This window comes from Hemitrygon akajei, chromosome 11, assembly GCF_048418815.1.
Source record: "Hemitrygon akajei chromosome 11, sHemAka1.3, whole genome shotgun sequence".
NCBI classification, from domain to species: Eukaryota; Metazoa; Chordata; class Chondrichthyes; order Myliobatiformes; family Dasyatidae; genus Hemitrygon; species Hemitrygon akajei.
The window spans coordinates 78,223,335-78,238,303 of record NC_133134.1 but is presented as its reverse complement, the minus strand read 5'-3'; the positions used below and the strand labels follow the sequence as shown (position 1 = coordinate 78,238,303).

The 14,969-nt window shown below is 45.5% G+C and overlaps 1 protein-coding gene across 4 annotated transcripts in view; it reads left to right on the top strand.

The window, feature by feature from the left end:
* Positions 1 to 14,969, top strand: part of lrrc71 (leucine rich repeat containing 71) — a 73,264-nt gene that overhangs the window by 39,801 nt on the left and 18,494 nt on the right. For all 4 annotated transcript variants that reach the window (XM_073061193.1, XM_073061191.1, XM_073061190.1 and 1 more), the window contains 3 exons: positions 1,934 to 2,017; positions 2,921 to 3,004; positions 7,704 to 7,817. In XM_073061193.1, coding sequence (XP_072917294.1) covers positions 1,934 to 2,017; positions 2,921 to 3,004; positions 7,704 to 7,817 — 282 coding nt within the window. The remainder of the gene's footprint in view (positions 1 to 1,933; positions 2,018 to 2,920; positions 3,005 to 7,703; positions 7,818 to 14,969) is intronic.

The window sequence follows — 14,969 nt, the reverse complement described above, 5'->3', positions numbered from 1 at the left end:
TATGAAGGTTCTCAGTCATCCAGCTCATGTATATCAAGCAGTAGCAAATCAAGGCAACTGGACTTGCTGCATTGTCTAGAAGACGTTTCACTACTCATCCAAGAGGTTTCTTCAGTTCCGATCCGAGGTATAGCAATCACATGAGGGTTGTTAGGAGTCATAGAGTTAATGAGATGGTTATTGGTCTTAACTTTTCAATGCAGTAGCTGCTTATAATGCAGTCCTAACATCTTTACCCTGGTGTCTCCACAGAATTTCACACCTTTATCCTTGCAAAGGTAAGACTAATGACCCTCACATTAACTCTACGACTCTTAACGACCCTCATGTGATTGCTATACCTTTAAACAACTCAGAGTTATAAGCTAGAAAACTACCCACCGTGGATCAGAACTGAAGAAGCCTCTCAGATGAGTGGCAAACATCTTCTAGACAACACAGCAAGTCCAGTTGCCTTGATTCACTACTGCTTGATACAGTGTTTGGAATAATTGTGGCAGAGGTATTGATGCCCGTCCTTATTGATTGTCAGGAAGTCAAGAAACAGGAGTTTACTTGGAATAAAAATATTCTTCTTCTAGAATATTCTTCTAGACGAAGGGTCTCGGCCCGAAATGTCGACAGTGCTTCTCCTTATAGATGCTGCCTGGCCTGCTGTGTTCCACCAGCATTTTGTGTGTGTTGTTTGAATTTCCAGCATCTGCAGATTTCCTCATGTTTGCTGTTTTCTGTTTCTTGCTTTACTACCTCAATGTACTAGTGTATGGAATGATTTGTCTGGATGGCATACAAACAAAAGATGTTCTCTATCTTGGTACATGTAGCAATAATAAACCAATTATTAATACCGCACACATATTGGCATCCTACAGTGCACGTAGTCTACACAGAAATGCACACAATCCCATTGGTTTAAGAGCCAAAGGGAGTTAGTGCTTTATTTTAACAGTCTTTAAAGTCAAAGTCAAATGTTGAGTTTATTGTCATATGCTACCAATATCTACTACCACCGCACCAGGTTTAGGAACAGTTATTCCCTACAGTCATTGGGCTCCTAAACCAGTGTGGATAACTTCACTCACTTCAATTCTGAACTGACTTGACAACCTACTGGCTTCCTTTCAATGACTCTACAAATCATGTTCTCAGTATTATTTAATTTATTTGCACGGGGTGCAGGTTGGTGGCACTAGACAGTTTAAATGGTTTGACATGGACTAGATGGGCTGAAGGGCCTATTTCTGTGCTGTACTCTTCTATGACTAATTTGTGTTTTGCACATTGGTTGTTGGTCAGTCTTTATTTATAATTTTTCTCACAAATTCTATTGTATTTCTTTATTTTCCTGTAAATGCCTGCAAGCAGTTGAATCTCAAGGTAGTATATGGTGACATACAGTATATGTACTTTGATGATAAATTGACTTTTGATATCTGTAAGTATGAGGGTAGAATCTGGGGAATTGATGAGAATATGGGGAGGATAAAATGGGATCAGTTCAGGTAGGTGGTGGGTAGTTGGTTCAGACTCTGTGGGCCAAAGGACTTGTTTCTGTGCTGAATGTGCTGTACCTTTATACAACTCTAAGAGGTATTCATATAATCAGGATGCACTTGTCTGTCTTTTTGTTAACATAGAGCCTGCACAATTCCACAGGTGCATTGAAAAAACTTAGTTGCAGCACCATCACAGGCACACAGCATCAGAGACACAACATTCACAAGAAAAATGTAAATTAGACACAAATTATACAAGTAAAAGCACAGTTAGTAGAAGAAAAACAAAGTCCACCGTAGTGCAAAGTGATCATAACGTTGCTATATTGAAGTGGTGATTAGAGTCGTGCCGGTTGGTTCAAGGACTTTAAACCCAAAATGAGCTGTTTACTTGAGATCAGCCAGGTGGCTGGAATTGTCTGCTTTGTCATCCCCAGGGTCTGCGATTGAATCGGTCGCTGCTGTGGCTCTCCGTCGCTTACAATCAAATTGGGGACGAAGGAGCAATAAAACTGGCTAAGGTAAGTGGATGGGGATCTGTGACAGCCTGTCTGCCATCAAGATGGTGACGGATGAGGAAATGGAGCAAACTGTTCCATTCCCGGGTACACAGAGGACCGCTGCATGTCCCCAAGATGGAACATGGTCATCAAGGAGTGGTTGGGTCGAAGGGCTTTATCTGTGTTTTATTGCTCTATGACTATGCTGAGTAGGACTAGGAGGCCACACTCTGTGGGGTCTGCTGTAGATTCCTCACTGGTCTTACACCTATAACTCTAACTCCAACCATTGTATCTTCTCCAAATTCTGAGAGAGATCCAGTATGGAAATAGGCCTTTTGGCCCACCACATTCCAACCACCAATTTACACCCATCATTTTATTCTTCCTAACATTCCCTATCAACTCCCCCCAGGTTCTACCCATCACAATTTACAGCAGCCAATATATGGCATCAGCAACACAACACACACAACATGGTGTTATGGTCTTCTATTGGGTTAGGGGGGAATGGGGTTGAGAGGGATAATAAATCAGACTCTAAACTGGATGACCTAATTCTACTCCTACACTTTATGGCCTTATGTACATATGGTGAGAATTAAACACGGATTTCTGGAACTACAAAGCAGCCATTGTGCCAATCGTACTAAGTATACTGCAAGCAAGACTCATGTCTGGAGCTAAAATATTAAAATGTAGGAAGCATTCAGGAGGTCAGGCATCATTTGTGGAATGAAAACTGGTTAATGTTTCAGGTTAAAGACCATCAGAACTTAGAAACTGAGAAAAGTAAGGTGGGAAGAGTCCATTGGAAGAAAAAGTCTTCCCCAGCTCTGGCAGTTAAATTCCTCAGATTCAGAGTGGGATGTGTTAATGTGACCCAATGTCATGCACTGTTGACATGTCGTCTCTTTGCTACAGGTTCTGAGTCCATTTGCACTGACCCACGAGGAGATCGTGGAGAGGAGACTCCTTCAGTTGAACTCTCAGGAGAGCCCGAGATCGGTGAGGCTCGATTTCTCTTCTCTTGGCTTCCCCACTCACCCCTCAGATAATCCTAGAATGTATTGGGAGTGATAGAGTGGTCACAGGAGCAGGCCCTTCAACCCATCATGTCCATCCTAGCACTCAGGCATTGGTCCATTGCTTATCCCATTCAACAGAATTGGAATCAGGTGGAATCTTGGTGGTTTCATGGTTGTATTGACAAACTATCTGTAGTTTCCGTCTCTTAGAAGGATTAAAGTTCAAGGCTTCACCACTGAATGGCTCTATTTCACCATTTGGTTTAGGCCAGCACGTGTCGTTGCGTAACCTGTTTTCCGTAGATCTGTAGAGAAAGTTGAGAGGGTGTACTTGACTTACCAACTGTTAAATTGCATGAATTTGTTTCGTGCTGTGAGTCGAGGGGAACTGTTGGGCACTCTGGTTGCTAATTTATACATCCCCAGTAATGCCTGGTTGGTAAAGGTCGGATGAGATTGCCGAGTTTCAGACGCATTGTGACGGTGAGTGTTCACTGCCTGTAGAGCTATGGTTCCTCCTATGTTCCGGTGCCTCATCCTTTTTTTTTGGAAATGTCTGTTCTACTAATGAATGGCCAGGTCTCATACCTCGAGTTAGGTGCCGTCTCTCGAGCACCCCACCCCCAAGAATCCCAGATGACTTGTAGCTCCCCTAGCGCCCCCTTAGGACACGCCACCCTCCCCTCCTCCCGGGAATCACTGGGTTAGTGTAATGCTATTACATTGCCAGTCACTTGGGTTCAATTCCTGCAGATGTCTGTAAGAGTTTCTACGTTCTCCCCGTGACATGTGGGGATTCCTCTGGGTGCTCCAGCTTCCTCCCACAGTCCAAAGACATGCGGCTTGTTATGTTAACAACTCACATGGGAGTATTTGGGCAGCACGAGCCTGTTGAGCTGGAAGGTCCTGTTACTGTGCTGTTTCTCTAAATAAAATAAAAAATGTCACTCATTGCCAGCTCTATTTCCCCTGAGCTGAGAGGAAGGTAGTCCCCTTCCACAGAGTGATAGGAAGGCCTGATCCAACAGTGATGGCCCAGCATCACACTATCAGCTGCAGGGAGTGATCATACCATCCCTCATGGCTGTGGTGGCTTGCTCAAAGGTACCTCCTACTGTCACGCAGTTATACATCAGAAACAGGCCCTTTGGCCCAATCAATCCATGTTCACCAACATGCCTTACTGACAACACAACACAAAATGCTGGAGGCAGCAACTATGGAGTGGAATAAGCAGTCAATATTTTGGACTGAGACCCTTCATCAGGACTGGAAAGGAAGTGGGCAGAAGGTAAGGACGATTTCTGCCCTTTATCAAGGCAAAGAAAGTGTAGACAGAGTCTATGGAGAGGAAGCTGGCTTCTGTGATGTGGTGAGGTTTGTCCACAACTCTTTGCAGTTTCTTGCAGCCAAGGGCAGAGCAGTTGCCATACCAAGCTGAGAGATATCCAGATAGGATGCTTTCTATTTTCATAGCCAATAATAAAATAAAATGGTAGAGGGATTTACTATTTAGTAATAATGGTCAGTTAGGCACAGAAAGAATCTGTATTTACTGACAAGTACCTTTATTGACTCAGTTCACAAGCACGTGAATTTACACTACTGATACCGGTGTGCACACCTACTAAGTTCCCTTGACCTTCCATGAACAGTCAAAGAATAGAAAGGGTTAATACCCAGGAAAGGAGTCTACGCTGACCAGGTGTTCCTTGGGGTATCGATCTAACTTCCACGTATCCAATGTGGCAGTCTTCCATATCTACAGTGGTTGATCTCCAGAGTTGTTGCTGCCTGTCCTCCCAAATTCTGTCATTTTTATTCCTTCCCTTATCAGATCAATCTCGGATGTTTCAGTTTCATTGGCTCAAGGTCATCTGACTGACCTGTGTTAGTTCTCTGTGGATGTAGCCCAGGCTACTAGCAGTATTGTTTTATGACTTGGTTTTCAACCTTGTGCTTTAGCTGTCTTCTTGTGTTCTATTCGACCCTGACTCTGACTGGTTCAAACCAGGTCACCCAAGATCACAGGTTGCTTCTTCAAGCCTGCCACTTTACATAATAAACAGCTTATCTGAAAATGGTTTAGCAGATCATTAGCTGAGACACATTGTGTCCACATTCAATTGCTCTCAGCCCAAAATGTCGACTATACTCCTTTCCATGGAAGCTGCCTGGCCTGTTGAGATCCTCCAGCATTTTGTGTGTGTTGCTTGAATTTCCAACATCTGCAGATTTCCTCGTGTTTGAGTTGACAACCAATGACAGTTTCTCTGAAGTTAGTAAAGCAATTGTCCCTTAGTTGTTGGATGTGTTTCACATCCTTCCTTTATTCCTATCCTGTCTATCTCCAGCACCTCCTAAAGGGAGCCATGTTATTCTAGAGCAAACACGAGGAAATCTGCAGATGCTGGAAATTCAAACAACGACACACACAAAATGCTGGTGGAACACAGCCGGCCAGGCAGCATCTATAGGGAGAAGCACTGTCGACGTTTTGGGCCGAGACCCTTCGTCAGGACTAACTGAAAGATAGTAAGAGATTTCAAAGTAGTGGGGGGAGGGGGAAATGCGAAATGATAGGAGAAGACCGGAGAGGGTGGGGTGAAGCTGAGAGCTGGAAAGGTGATTGGCGAAAGTGATACAGAGCTGGAGAAGGGAAAGGATCATGGGCCGGGAGGCCTCAGGAGAAAGAAAGGGGGCGGGTGGAGAAACACCAGATCGAGATGGAGAACAGGCAAACAACTAAGTATGTCAGGGATGGGGTAAGAAGGGGAGGAGGGGCATTAACGGAAGTTGGAGAAGTCAATGTTCATGCCATCAGGTTGGAGGCTACCCAGCCGGTATATAAGGTGTTGTTCCTCCAACCTGAGTTTGGATTCATTTTGACAATAGAGGAGGCCATGGATAGACATATCAGAATGGGAATGGGACGTGGAATTAAAATGTGTGGCCACTGGGAGACCCTGCTTTTTCTGGCAGACAGAGCGTAGGTGCTCAGCGAAACGGTCTCCCAGTCTGCGTCGGGTCTCACCAATATATAAAAGACCACACCGGGAGCACCGGACACAGTATATCACACCAGCCGACTCACAGGTGAAGTGTTGCCTCACCTGGAAGGACTGTCTGGGGCCCTGAATGGTGATGAGGGAGGAAGTGTAAGGGCAGGTGTAGCACTTGTTCTGTTTACAAGGATAAGTGCCAGGAGGGAGATCGGTGGGAAGGGATGGGGGGGACGAGTGGACAAGGGAGTCGCGTAGGGAGCGATTGCTGCGAAAAGCAGAAGGGGGGGGAGGGAAAGATGTGCTTGGAAATGGGATCCCGTTGGAGGTGGCAGAAGTTACGGAGAATTATACGTTGGACCTGGAGGCTGGTGGGGTGGTAGGTAAGGACAAGGGGAACCCTATCCCGAGTGGGGTGGCGGGTGGATGGGGTGAGGGCAGATGTGCGGGAAATGGGAGAGATGCGTTTGAGAGCAGAGTTGATGGTGGACGAAGGGAAGCCCCTTTGTTTAAAAAAGGAAGACATCTCCTTCGTCCTGGAATGAAAAGCCTCATCCTGAGAGCAGATGCGGTGGAGACGGAGGAATTGTGAGAAGGGGATAGCCTTTTTGCAAGAGACAGGGTGGGAAGAGGAATAGTCCAGGTAGCTGTGAGAGTCTGTAGGCTTATAGTAGATATCAGTAGATAAGCCGTCTCCAGAGATGGAGACAGAAAGATCAAGAAAGGGGAGGGAGGTGTCAGAAATGGACCAGGTAAATTTGAGGGCAGGGTGAAAGTTGGAGGCAAAGTTAATGAAGTCAACAAGCTCAGCATGCGTGCAAGAGGCAGCGCCAATGCAGTCGTCGATGTAGCGAAGGAAAAGAGGAGGATGGATACCCGTATAGACTTGGAACATGGACTGTTCCACAAAGCCAACAAACAGGCAGGCATAACTGGGACCCATACGGGTGCCCATGGCTACACCCTTGGTTTGGAGGAAGTGGGAGGAGCCAAAGGAGAAATTATTAGGAGTAAGAACTAATTCCGCTAGACGGAGGAGAGTGGTGGTAGAGGGGGATTGGTTAGGTCTGGAATCCAAAAAAAACTGAAGAGCTTTGAGACCATCTCGGTGGGGGATGGAGGTATATAGGGACTGGACGTCCATGGTGAAAATAAGACAGTGGGGGCCAGGGAACTTAAAATCATTGAAAAAATTCAAAGCATGAGAAGTGGTTATTCTATGTTGATTACTCATTGGCACAGTTAATCTCACCTGTCTGTCTCCAGTAAACAAGATTGGCTCTGGTAATCTTACTTCAAACGTCCCTTTTGTCTCAGTTTGACTGCACTCTGCTGTAGTCATCCTCACCTGAATGTTACCTTACTGTAACTTACGGTGCATTGGTAAAAATTGGTGAGGGTTGGTGGAGAAATGCCAGATTTCTTTAGCCTCCTGAGGAGGTGTTAGTTAACTTTCTTGGCTTTGGTGTCTATGTGGTTAGACCTGATGTACACTCCTGGGAGCTTAAAGCTCTCAACCCTCTCAACCTTTGCACTGTTGATGTAAATGAGAGCATGTGGAAAATGTGCAAAATGCATATGGACCTTCAGAGGTGGGGATTGAACACAGGTCTCTGAAGTGGCTCTACTCACTGCTGCACTGTAACTGACTTGTCACACTTCTATTTCACTCATCAGTCCTCTCTGCGGCGGCCAGAGTCAAAGAGCGATCGCAGTAGCCAGATTGAAAGTAGCACTGCCATTGACAAGTCGCAGAAAAGTGCCAAGAGTGCCATTAAGAAGAAGGATAAGGTAAGAAATCGAACACCTAGATCTCTCAACCCATCAGAAACTCCAAAGATTGTGGTCCCTCTGAGCTGGATGCACCAAGTCACTGGTAGCTGTGAGGAGTTCATCTGTTGCTAAAACATGTGGGGAAAGATTGATAATGTATTTCCCAGTGGCCAACCACTTCAATTCGACTTCTGACATGTCAGTCCATGGCCTCCCCAACTGACAAAATGAGGCCAAACTCAGGTTGGAGAAGTTACACTTCTGGGTTGCCTCCAAGCTGGTAGTATGAACGGGGAATCCAGCATTATACTCTCCCTTTACCTGATGACTTGCTGCATCCTTCAGCTTTAGCCAGATTAATCCCTGGAATGAGAATGTTGTCCTACCTAAAGAGACCGAATGCATTGGGACTTTATTCTTTAAGGTCTTGCCATACGAAGGCATACAGTATGGAAACAGTCTCTTCATTAATGCCATTAACTCATTAATGCCAGCTGTGTTGTCCGGTCCCACCTTTGCCCTGTAGTGCTCTGAACTTCTTTCCATGTACTTATCTAGATGGCTGTGAAATGGTGCTAATATGCCTGTCCCAACCACTATTTCTGGGAGCTCGTTCCAAATATACCCCACGCTCCGTGTGAAGCTGATGATACCACTATCATTGGGTGAATCAAAGATGGTGACAAAACAGCACAGAGAAGGAGATTGAAAACTGGCTGAGTGGTGCCATGATAACAATCTCACTCAATGTCTGCAAGACCAAGGAGATGATTATTGACTCAGGGGGTCTGTGAGCCAGTCCTCATTGGCGGATCAGAGGTGGAGAGGGTCAGCAACTTTAAATTCCTCAGTGTTATCATTTCAGAGGAACAGTCCTGGGCCCATCACATTAGTGCCATTATGAAGCCCTGTCCACCATTGAGCACATCCGCATGAGATGATGTCGCAAGAAAGCAGCGACCATCATCAAAGATCCCCACCATCCAGGCCATGCACTCTTCACGCTGCTGTCACAAGGAAGTAGGTATAGGAGCCTCAGGATCCATCCATTTATTATCCTTCAACCATCAGTCTCTTGAACCAGAGGGGAATAACTTCACTCACACCATCATTGAACTGTTCCCACAACCTATGGACTCACATAAAATACTGGAGGAACTCAGCAGGCCAGGCAGCATCTATGGAAAAGAGTAAACAGTTGATAATTCCTGCTGAAGGGTCTCGACCCAAAACATCGACCATTTACTCATTTCCAGAGATGCTGCCTGGCCTGCTGAGTTTCTCCAACATTTTGTGTGTGTGTGTTGCTTTGGATTTCCAGCATCTGCAGATTTTCTTCTGTTTGTGATCCCACAACCTATGGACTCACTTTCAAGAGCTTTTCATCTCGTGTTCTCAATATTTATTGCTTATTTGTTGTTATTATTATTTCCTTTCTTCTTGTATTTGCATCTGTAGTTGTGCTTTGTACTTTGGTTATTGTCCACCCTGTGGTCTTTTATTGATTCTATTGTGTTTCTTGCATTTACTGTGAGTGAGGGGGAAAGGGGCACTCTTTTTCAAAGGGCATGGTGCCTGCTCTTTTCACTTCCCCCATCTGGTTCATTTGCCCTTTCTGGTCCCACCTATCACCGGATGACCTCTGGTTTGCCCTTTTTTGTGCTGCCACATACTGGCTTCTGTTTCACTTCCAACTCAGTGTTGGGGCAAGGTGTTGATGTGAAACCTAAACTTTCACCTTTGACCTTGGCTGACCGCTGGGGGGGATATATCAGATGTGCATCCAGTGGCAATCCAGTCCAGCCTGTGCATGTGGTCCAGTGACCAATCCAATCCAGTGCACGATCCAGTCCAGAGGTCGATCTGATCTAGTCTGGCCCTTGGATATGGTCCAGTGACCAATCCAGTCTGGTGAGGAAGAGGGAGTGAGGGGACAACATGAGGAGGTAGAGATGGCTTTGAAAACAGAGTCAGTAAAGGGGGCGGAAGTTGCTGACAATATTGAAGATTGAGTTTTGGGCTGTGGTTTTAATGCTCTGTCATTACAGCCATGATACTCTCTTCTACCTCAGAGTTAGAGTCAGACTTATCACCACTTAATTATATGATGTCAAATTGGTTCTTTTGTGGCAGCAAGTACAACGCAAACACACAAACATGCCATAAATTACTAAGCTAAATAAATAATGAGGCACTCCGCTCTGGTTCTCTGCCTGCTCTGGACCTTTTCATCTCAAATTGCCAACGAGACATCAACCGTCTCGACTTCAGCGCTCCTCTCTCCTCCTCAAATATTACTCCCCTGTACGTACTGCCCTCCACTCTCTCCAAACCCACAGACAAAGGTGGGTGCTGTTGTAGTGTGGCATACTGACCTTTACCTAGCTTAGACCAGGCGGCAACTCTGACACCTCCTCATACCCACCGTACCTGTCAAAGACAACCCCACTCTGGACCATCAGAAAACTGTCTCCGACACCATTACTGATCTCATCCACTGGAGAACTCACATCCACTGCCAGCAAATATAGTTTCCTCCCCTGGACTATTCGCTTCTACCTCCTCCCGAGATCCAAACCTGACTGGGTAGGCACATTGTCTCTGTTTGCTTCTGTCCCACTGAACAAATCTGGACTCCATTCTTTCCTGCTTGGGTCAGTCCCTTCCCACTTACATCCGTGACACTTCTCAACCTCTTGATCTCCTCAGTAACTTTCAAATCTCTGACCCTGACCTCCTCACTTTCACTATGGATATCCAGTCCCTATACATTTCTATGCCCCAGCAAAAAGGCCTTAAGGCTCTCTGCTTCTTTCTCAATAAAAGAGCCAACCAGTTCCCCTCCATCACCATCCTCCTCCATCTGGCAGAACTGGTCCTCACACTCAACAACTTTTCCTATGGCTCCTTCCACTTTCTCCAGACTCGAGGGGTAGCCTTGGGTACCCACATGGGCCCCAACTGCTGTGCCTATAAAAAGTATTAATTCCTCCCCACTTGGAATTTCTCATGCTTTATTGTTTTACAACATTGAATAACAGTGAAATGAATTTGGCCTTTTTTTGACATTGATCATCAGAAAAAGACACTTTTGTGTCAAAGTGAAAACAGATCTCTACAAATGATATAAATTAATTACAAGTATAAAACACAAAATAATTGATTGCCTAAGTATTCACTTCCTTTAATATGCCACACCAAATCATCACTGATGGAGCAAATTGGTTTTAGAAGTCGCATATTGAGTTAGATAAAGATCAACTGGTGTGCAGTCAGGGTGTTTCAATTGATTGTAGTAAAAATACACCTGTATCTGGAAGGTCCGACTGCTGGTGAGTCAGTATCCTGGCAAAAACTACATCATGAGGACAAAAAAACACTCCAAGCAAGTCCGCAAAAAGGTTATTGAAAAGCACGTCAGGAGATGGATACAAGAATATTTCCAAGTCACTGAATATCCCTTAGAGCATATATGTCAAACTCAAGGCCCGCAGGCCAAATTCGGCCCGTGGTGGAATTATCTTTGGCCCGCGAGATAATATCTAATTACTATTAAAGCTGGCCCCAGTAATCGAAGCGCCTATGGCGTATGATATGGCTAATGCTGAGTTTATTCAGGTACCAGGTTTTCAGGGTTTTTAGTGTTTATTCGGCAGTCTTCTTCATAAGAAACTGAATTTGTAAAGTGAAACACTTTGTAGTTATAGCAGAGACTGTGACACATGAGAGCAGGCTGAAAAAACGGAGGCAACGAAAGCTGCGTTCGCACGTGTCCGACTGATCCGGCCCGCATGAAGCTGCATTTTGCTCAATCCGGCCCGTGACCTAAAATGAGTTTGACACCCCTGCCTTAGAGTCAATCATCAAGAAATGGAAAGAATACGGTACAGCTGTAAATATGCCTCAAGTAGGCTATCCTCAAAAACTGAGTGACCATGCAAGAAGGGGCTAGTGAGGGAGGCCACCAAGAGGCCTCTGACAACTCTGGGGGAGTTACAAGCTTCTGTGCCTGAGATGGGAGAGACTGGCACACAACAACTGTTGCACGGGTCCTTCACTAGTCGCAGCTTTACATAACCATATAACATATATATACGGGAGATTTACAAAGAGGAAGCCACTGTTGGGAAAAAAAACCTCACATGCAATCTCGGCTGGTTTGCCAAAAGGCATATGGGAGACTCTGAAGTCAGCTGGAAGAAGGTTCTATGGTCTGATGAAACTAAAATTGAGCTTTTTGGCCGTCAGACTAGACGCTATGTTTACTGTAAGCCAAACACCCATATCATTAAAAAAAAACACCATCATTACCGTGAAGCAGGGTGGTAGCTGCATCGTGCTGTGGGGATGCTTCACTACAACAGGCTGGAAGGCTTGTGAAGGTAGAGGGTAAAATGAATGCAGCAAAAAGCTGATGCGGTCTGCAAAAGAATTGCAATTTGGGAGAACATTTGTTTTCCAGTAAGACAATGACCTCAAGCATAAAGCCAAAGCTTCACAGGAATGGCTTAAAAACAACAAAGTTAATGTCCTGGACTGGTCAAGTCAGAGTCCAGACCTCAATTCAATTGAGAATTTGCAGCTGGACTTGAAAACGGCTGTTCACTCGTGAACCCCGTGCAGTCTGACAGAGCTTAAGCAGTTTTGTAAAGAAGAATGGGGAGAAATTGCAATGTCCAGATGTGCAAAGCTGATAGAGACCTGCCCACACAGACTCAAGGCTGTAATTGCTGCCAAAGGTGCATCTACTAAATACTGACTTGAAGGGGGTGAGTAATTACGTAATCAATTATTCTGTCTTGAATAATTGTAATAAATTGTAGAAATTTGTTTTCAGTTTGACACAAGAGTTTTTTCTGTTGATTAGTGTTAAAAAAGCCAAATTAAATCCACTGTAATTCATTTTTATGTTTTAAAAAAACATAAAACATGAAAACTTCCAAGGGGTGAATACTTATTGTAGGCACTGTATGCCTACCTTTTTGTTGGCTATGTAGAGCAGTCCATGTTCCAAGCCTTCCCCGGTAATGCTGCCCAACTCTTCCTCCACTGCACTGATGACTGCTTTGGTGCTGCTTCATGCACCCACACTGAGCTCATCAACTTTGCCTCCAACTTCCATCCTGCCCTTAAATTCACTTGGTCCATTTCTGACACCTCTCTCCCCTTTATTGATCTCTCTGTCTCCATTTCTGGAGACAAACTGTCAACCAACATCTCTTATAAACCTACCGATTCCCATGGTTATCTTGACTATACCTCCTCCTACCTTGCCTCTCGTAAAATTGGTATTCCCTTTCCTCAGTTCCTTCATCTCTCCTGCATCTGTTCCCAGGATGAGGCTTTCTTTTCCAGGATATCTAGATGTCCTCCTCCTTCAAAGAACAGGGTTTCCCTTCCTCCAACATTGATGCCACCCTCACACACATCTCCTCCATTTCCCCAACATTCATGCTCAATCCATCTTCCCACTACCTTAACAGTGATAGAGCTCCTCTTGTCCTTATCTACTACCCCATGAGCCCCCACATCCAATAGAGCATTCTCCACAACCTCAGCCAGCTTCAAAACGATGTGCCAACCACCCCCCCCCATGCCCACGCTTTCCACAGGATTCGATCCCTCCATGACTCCCTTGTCCATTCATCCCTCTCCTCTAATCTCCCTCCTGCCACTTAACCCTGCAAGCAGCTAAAGTGCCCATTCACCTCTTCTCTCACCTCTATTCAAGGCCCCAAACACTCCTTCCAGGTGAGGCAATACTTCAATTGTAAATCTGCTAGGATTGTCTATTGATCCCAGTGCTCCCAATGCAGCCTCCTCTACATTGGAGAACTCCATCATAAATTGGGGAACTGCTTCATCATTTACCTCTGCTCCATCCGCCAATAGCAGGATTTCCCTGTGGCCCGACATTTTAGTGCAGATTCCTATTCTCGTTTTGACATGTCAGTCCATGGCCTCCTCAGGTTGTATTCCATCTGGGTAGCCTCCAACCTGATGGCATGAATCTCAATTTCTCCTTCCAGTTTAAAAAAAAATCCCTTCCCTTCCCCTCTTCTATTCCCCAATCTGATCTCATACCTCTTCCTAGCTGCCTATCACCTCCCCCGGGTCCCATTCTCCTTCCCTTTTTCCTATGATCCAGTCTTCACTTCTATCTGATTCTTTCCTCTCCAACCTTTCCTTCCCACCTGTCACCTTTGAGCTATCATCCTCCCCTCCAGCATTTTGTGTGTGTTGCATAATGAGGTAGTGTTCAAGAGTTCATTGTCCATTCAGTAATCTGATGGCTGAGGGAGAAGAAGCTGTCCCTAAATCCTAGAGTGTGGGTCTTCAAGTTCCTCCCTGATGAGAGGAGTTCATATCCTGGATGGCGAGGGTCCTGAATGATGGATGCCGCCTTTCTGAGGCACCACTTCTTAAAGGTGTCCTCAATGGGTGGATGATTGTGTTGGCTGAGGCTACAACCCTTCTGCAGCCTCCTGCGATCCTGTGCATTGGAGCTTCCATACCAGGCAATGATGCAACCAGTTAGAATGCTCTCCATGGTACATCTGTAGGAACTTGCAAGAGTCCTTGGTAACATCCCAAAACTCCTCAAGCTCCTAATGAAGAAGAGCTACTGGTCTGCCTAATTTGGGACAGCATTGAATATGTTTGGTCTAGGACAGGTCCTCTGAGATGGTGATGTCCAGAAGCTCAAAGCTGCTCTCCCTCTCACTGCTGACCCCTCAATAAGGATGGTTGTGTGTTCCCGAACAAGAGAAAATCTGCAGATGCTGGAAATCCGAGCAACACATACAAAATGCTGGAGGAACTCAGCAGGCCAAGCAGCATCTATGGAAAATGTACAGTCGACATTTCAGGCTGAAACCCTTCGTTGAGACTGGAGAGAAAAAGCCAAGGAGTAGATTTGAAAGGTGGGGGGGGGGGGGGGAGGGAGAGAGAAACGCCAAGCGATAGGTGAAGCTTGGAGGGGGAGGGATGAAACAAGGAGCTCAGAAGTTGATGGTGAAAGAGACAGAAGGCCATGGAAGAAAGTAAAAAGGCGGGCAGGGGAGAGGAACACCAGAGGGAGGCGATGGGTGGGCAAGGAGGTAACATGAGAGAGGGACAAGGGAATGGGAAATGGTGGAGGGGATGAGGGGGAGGCATTACTGGAAGATT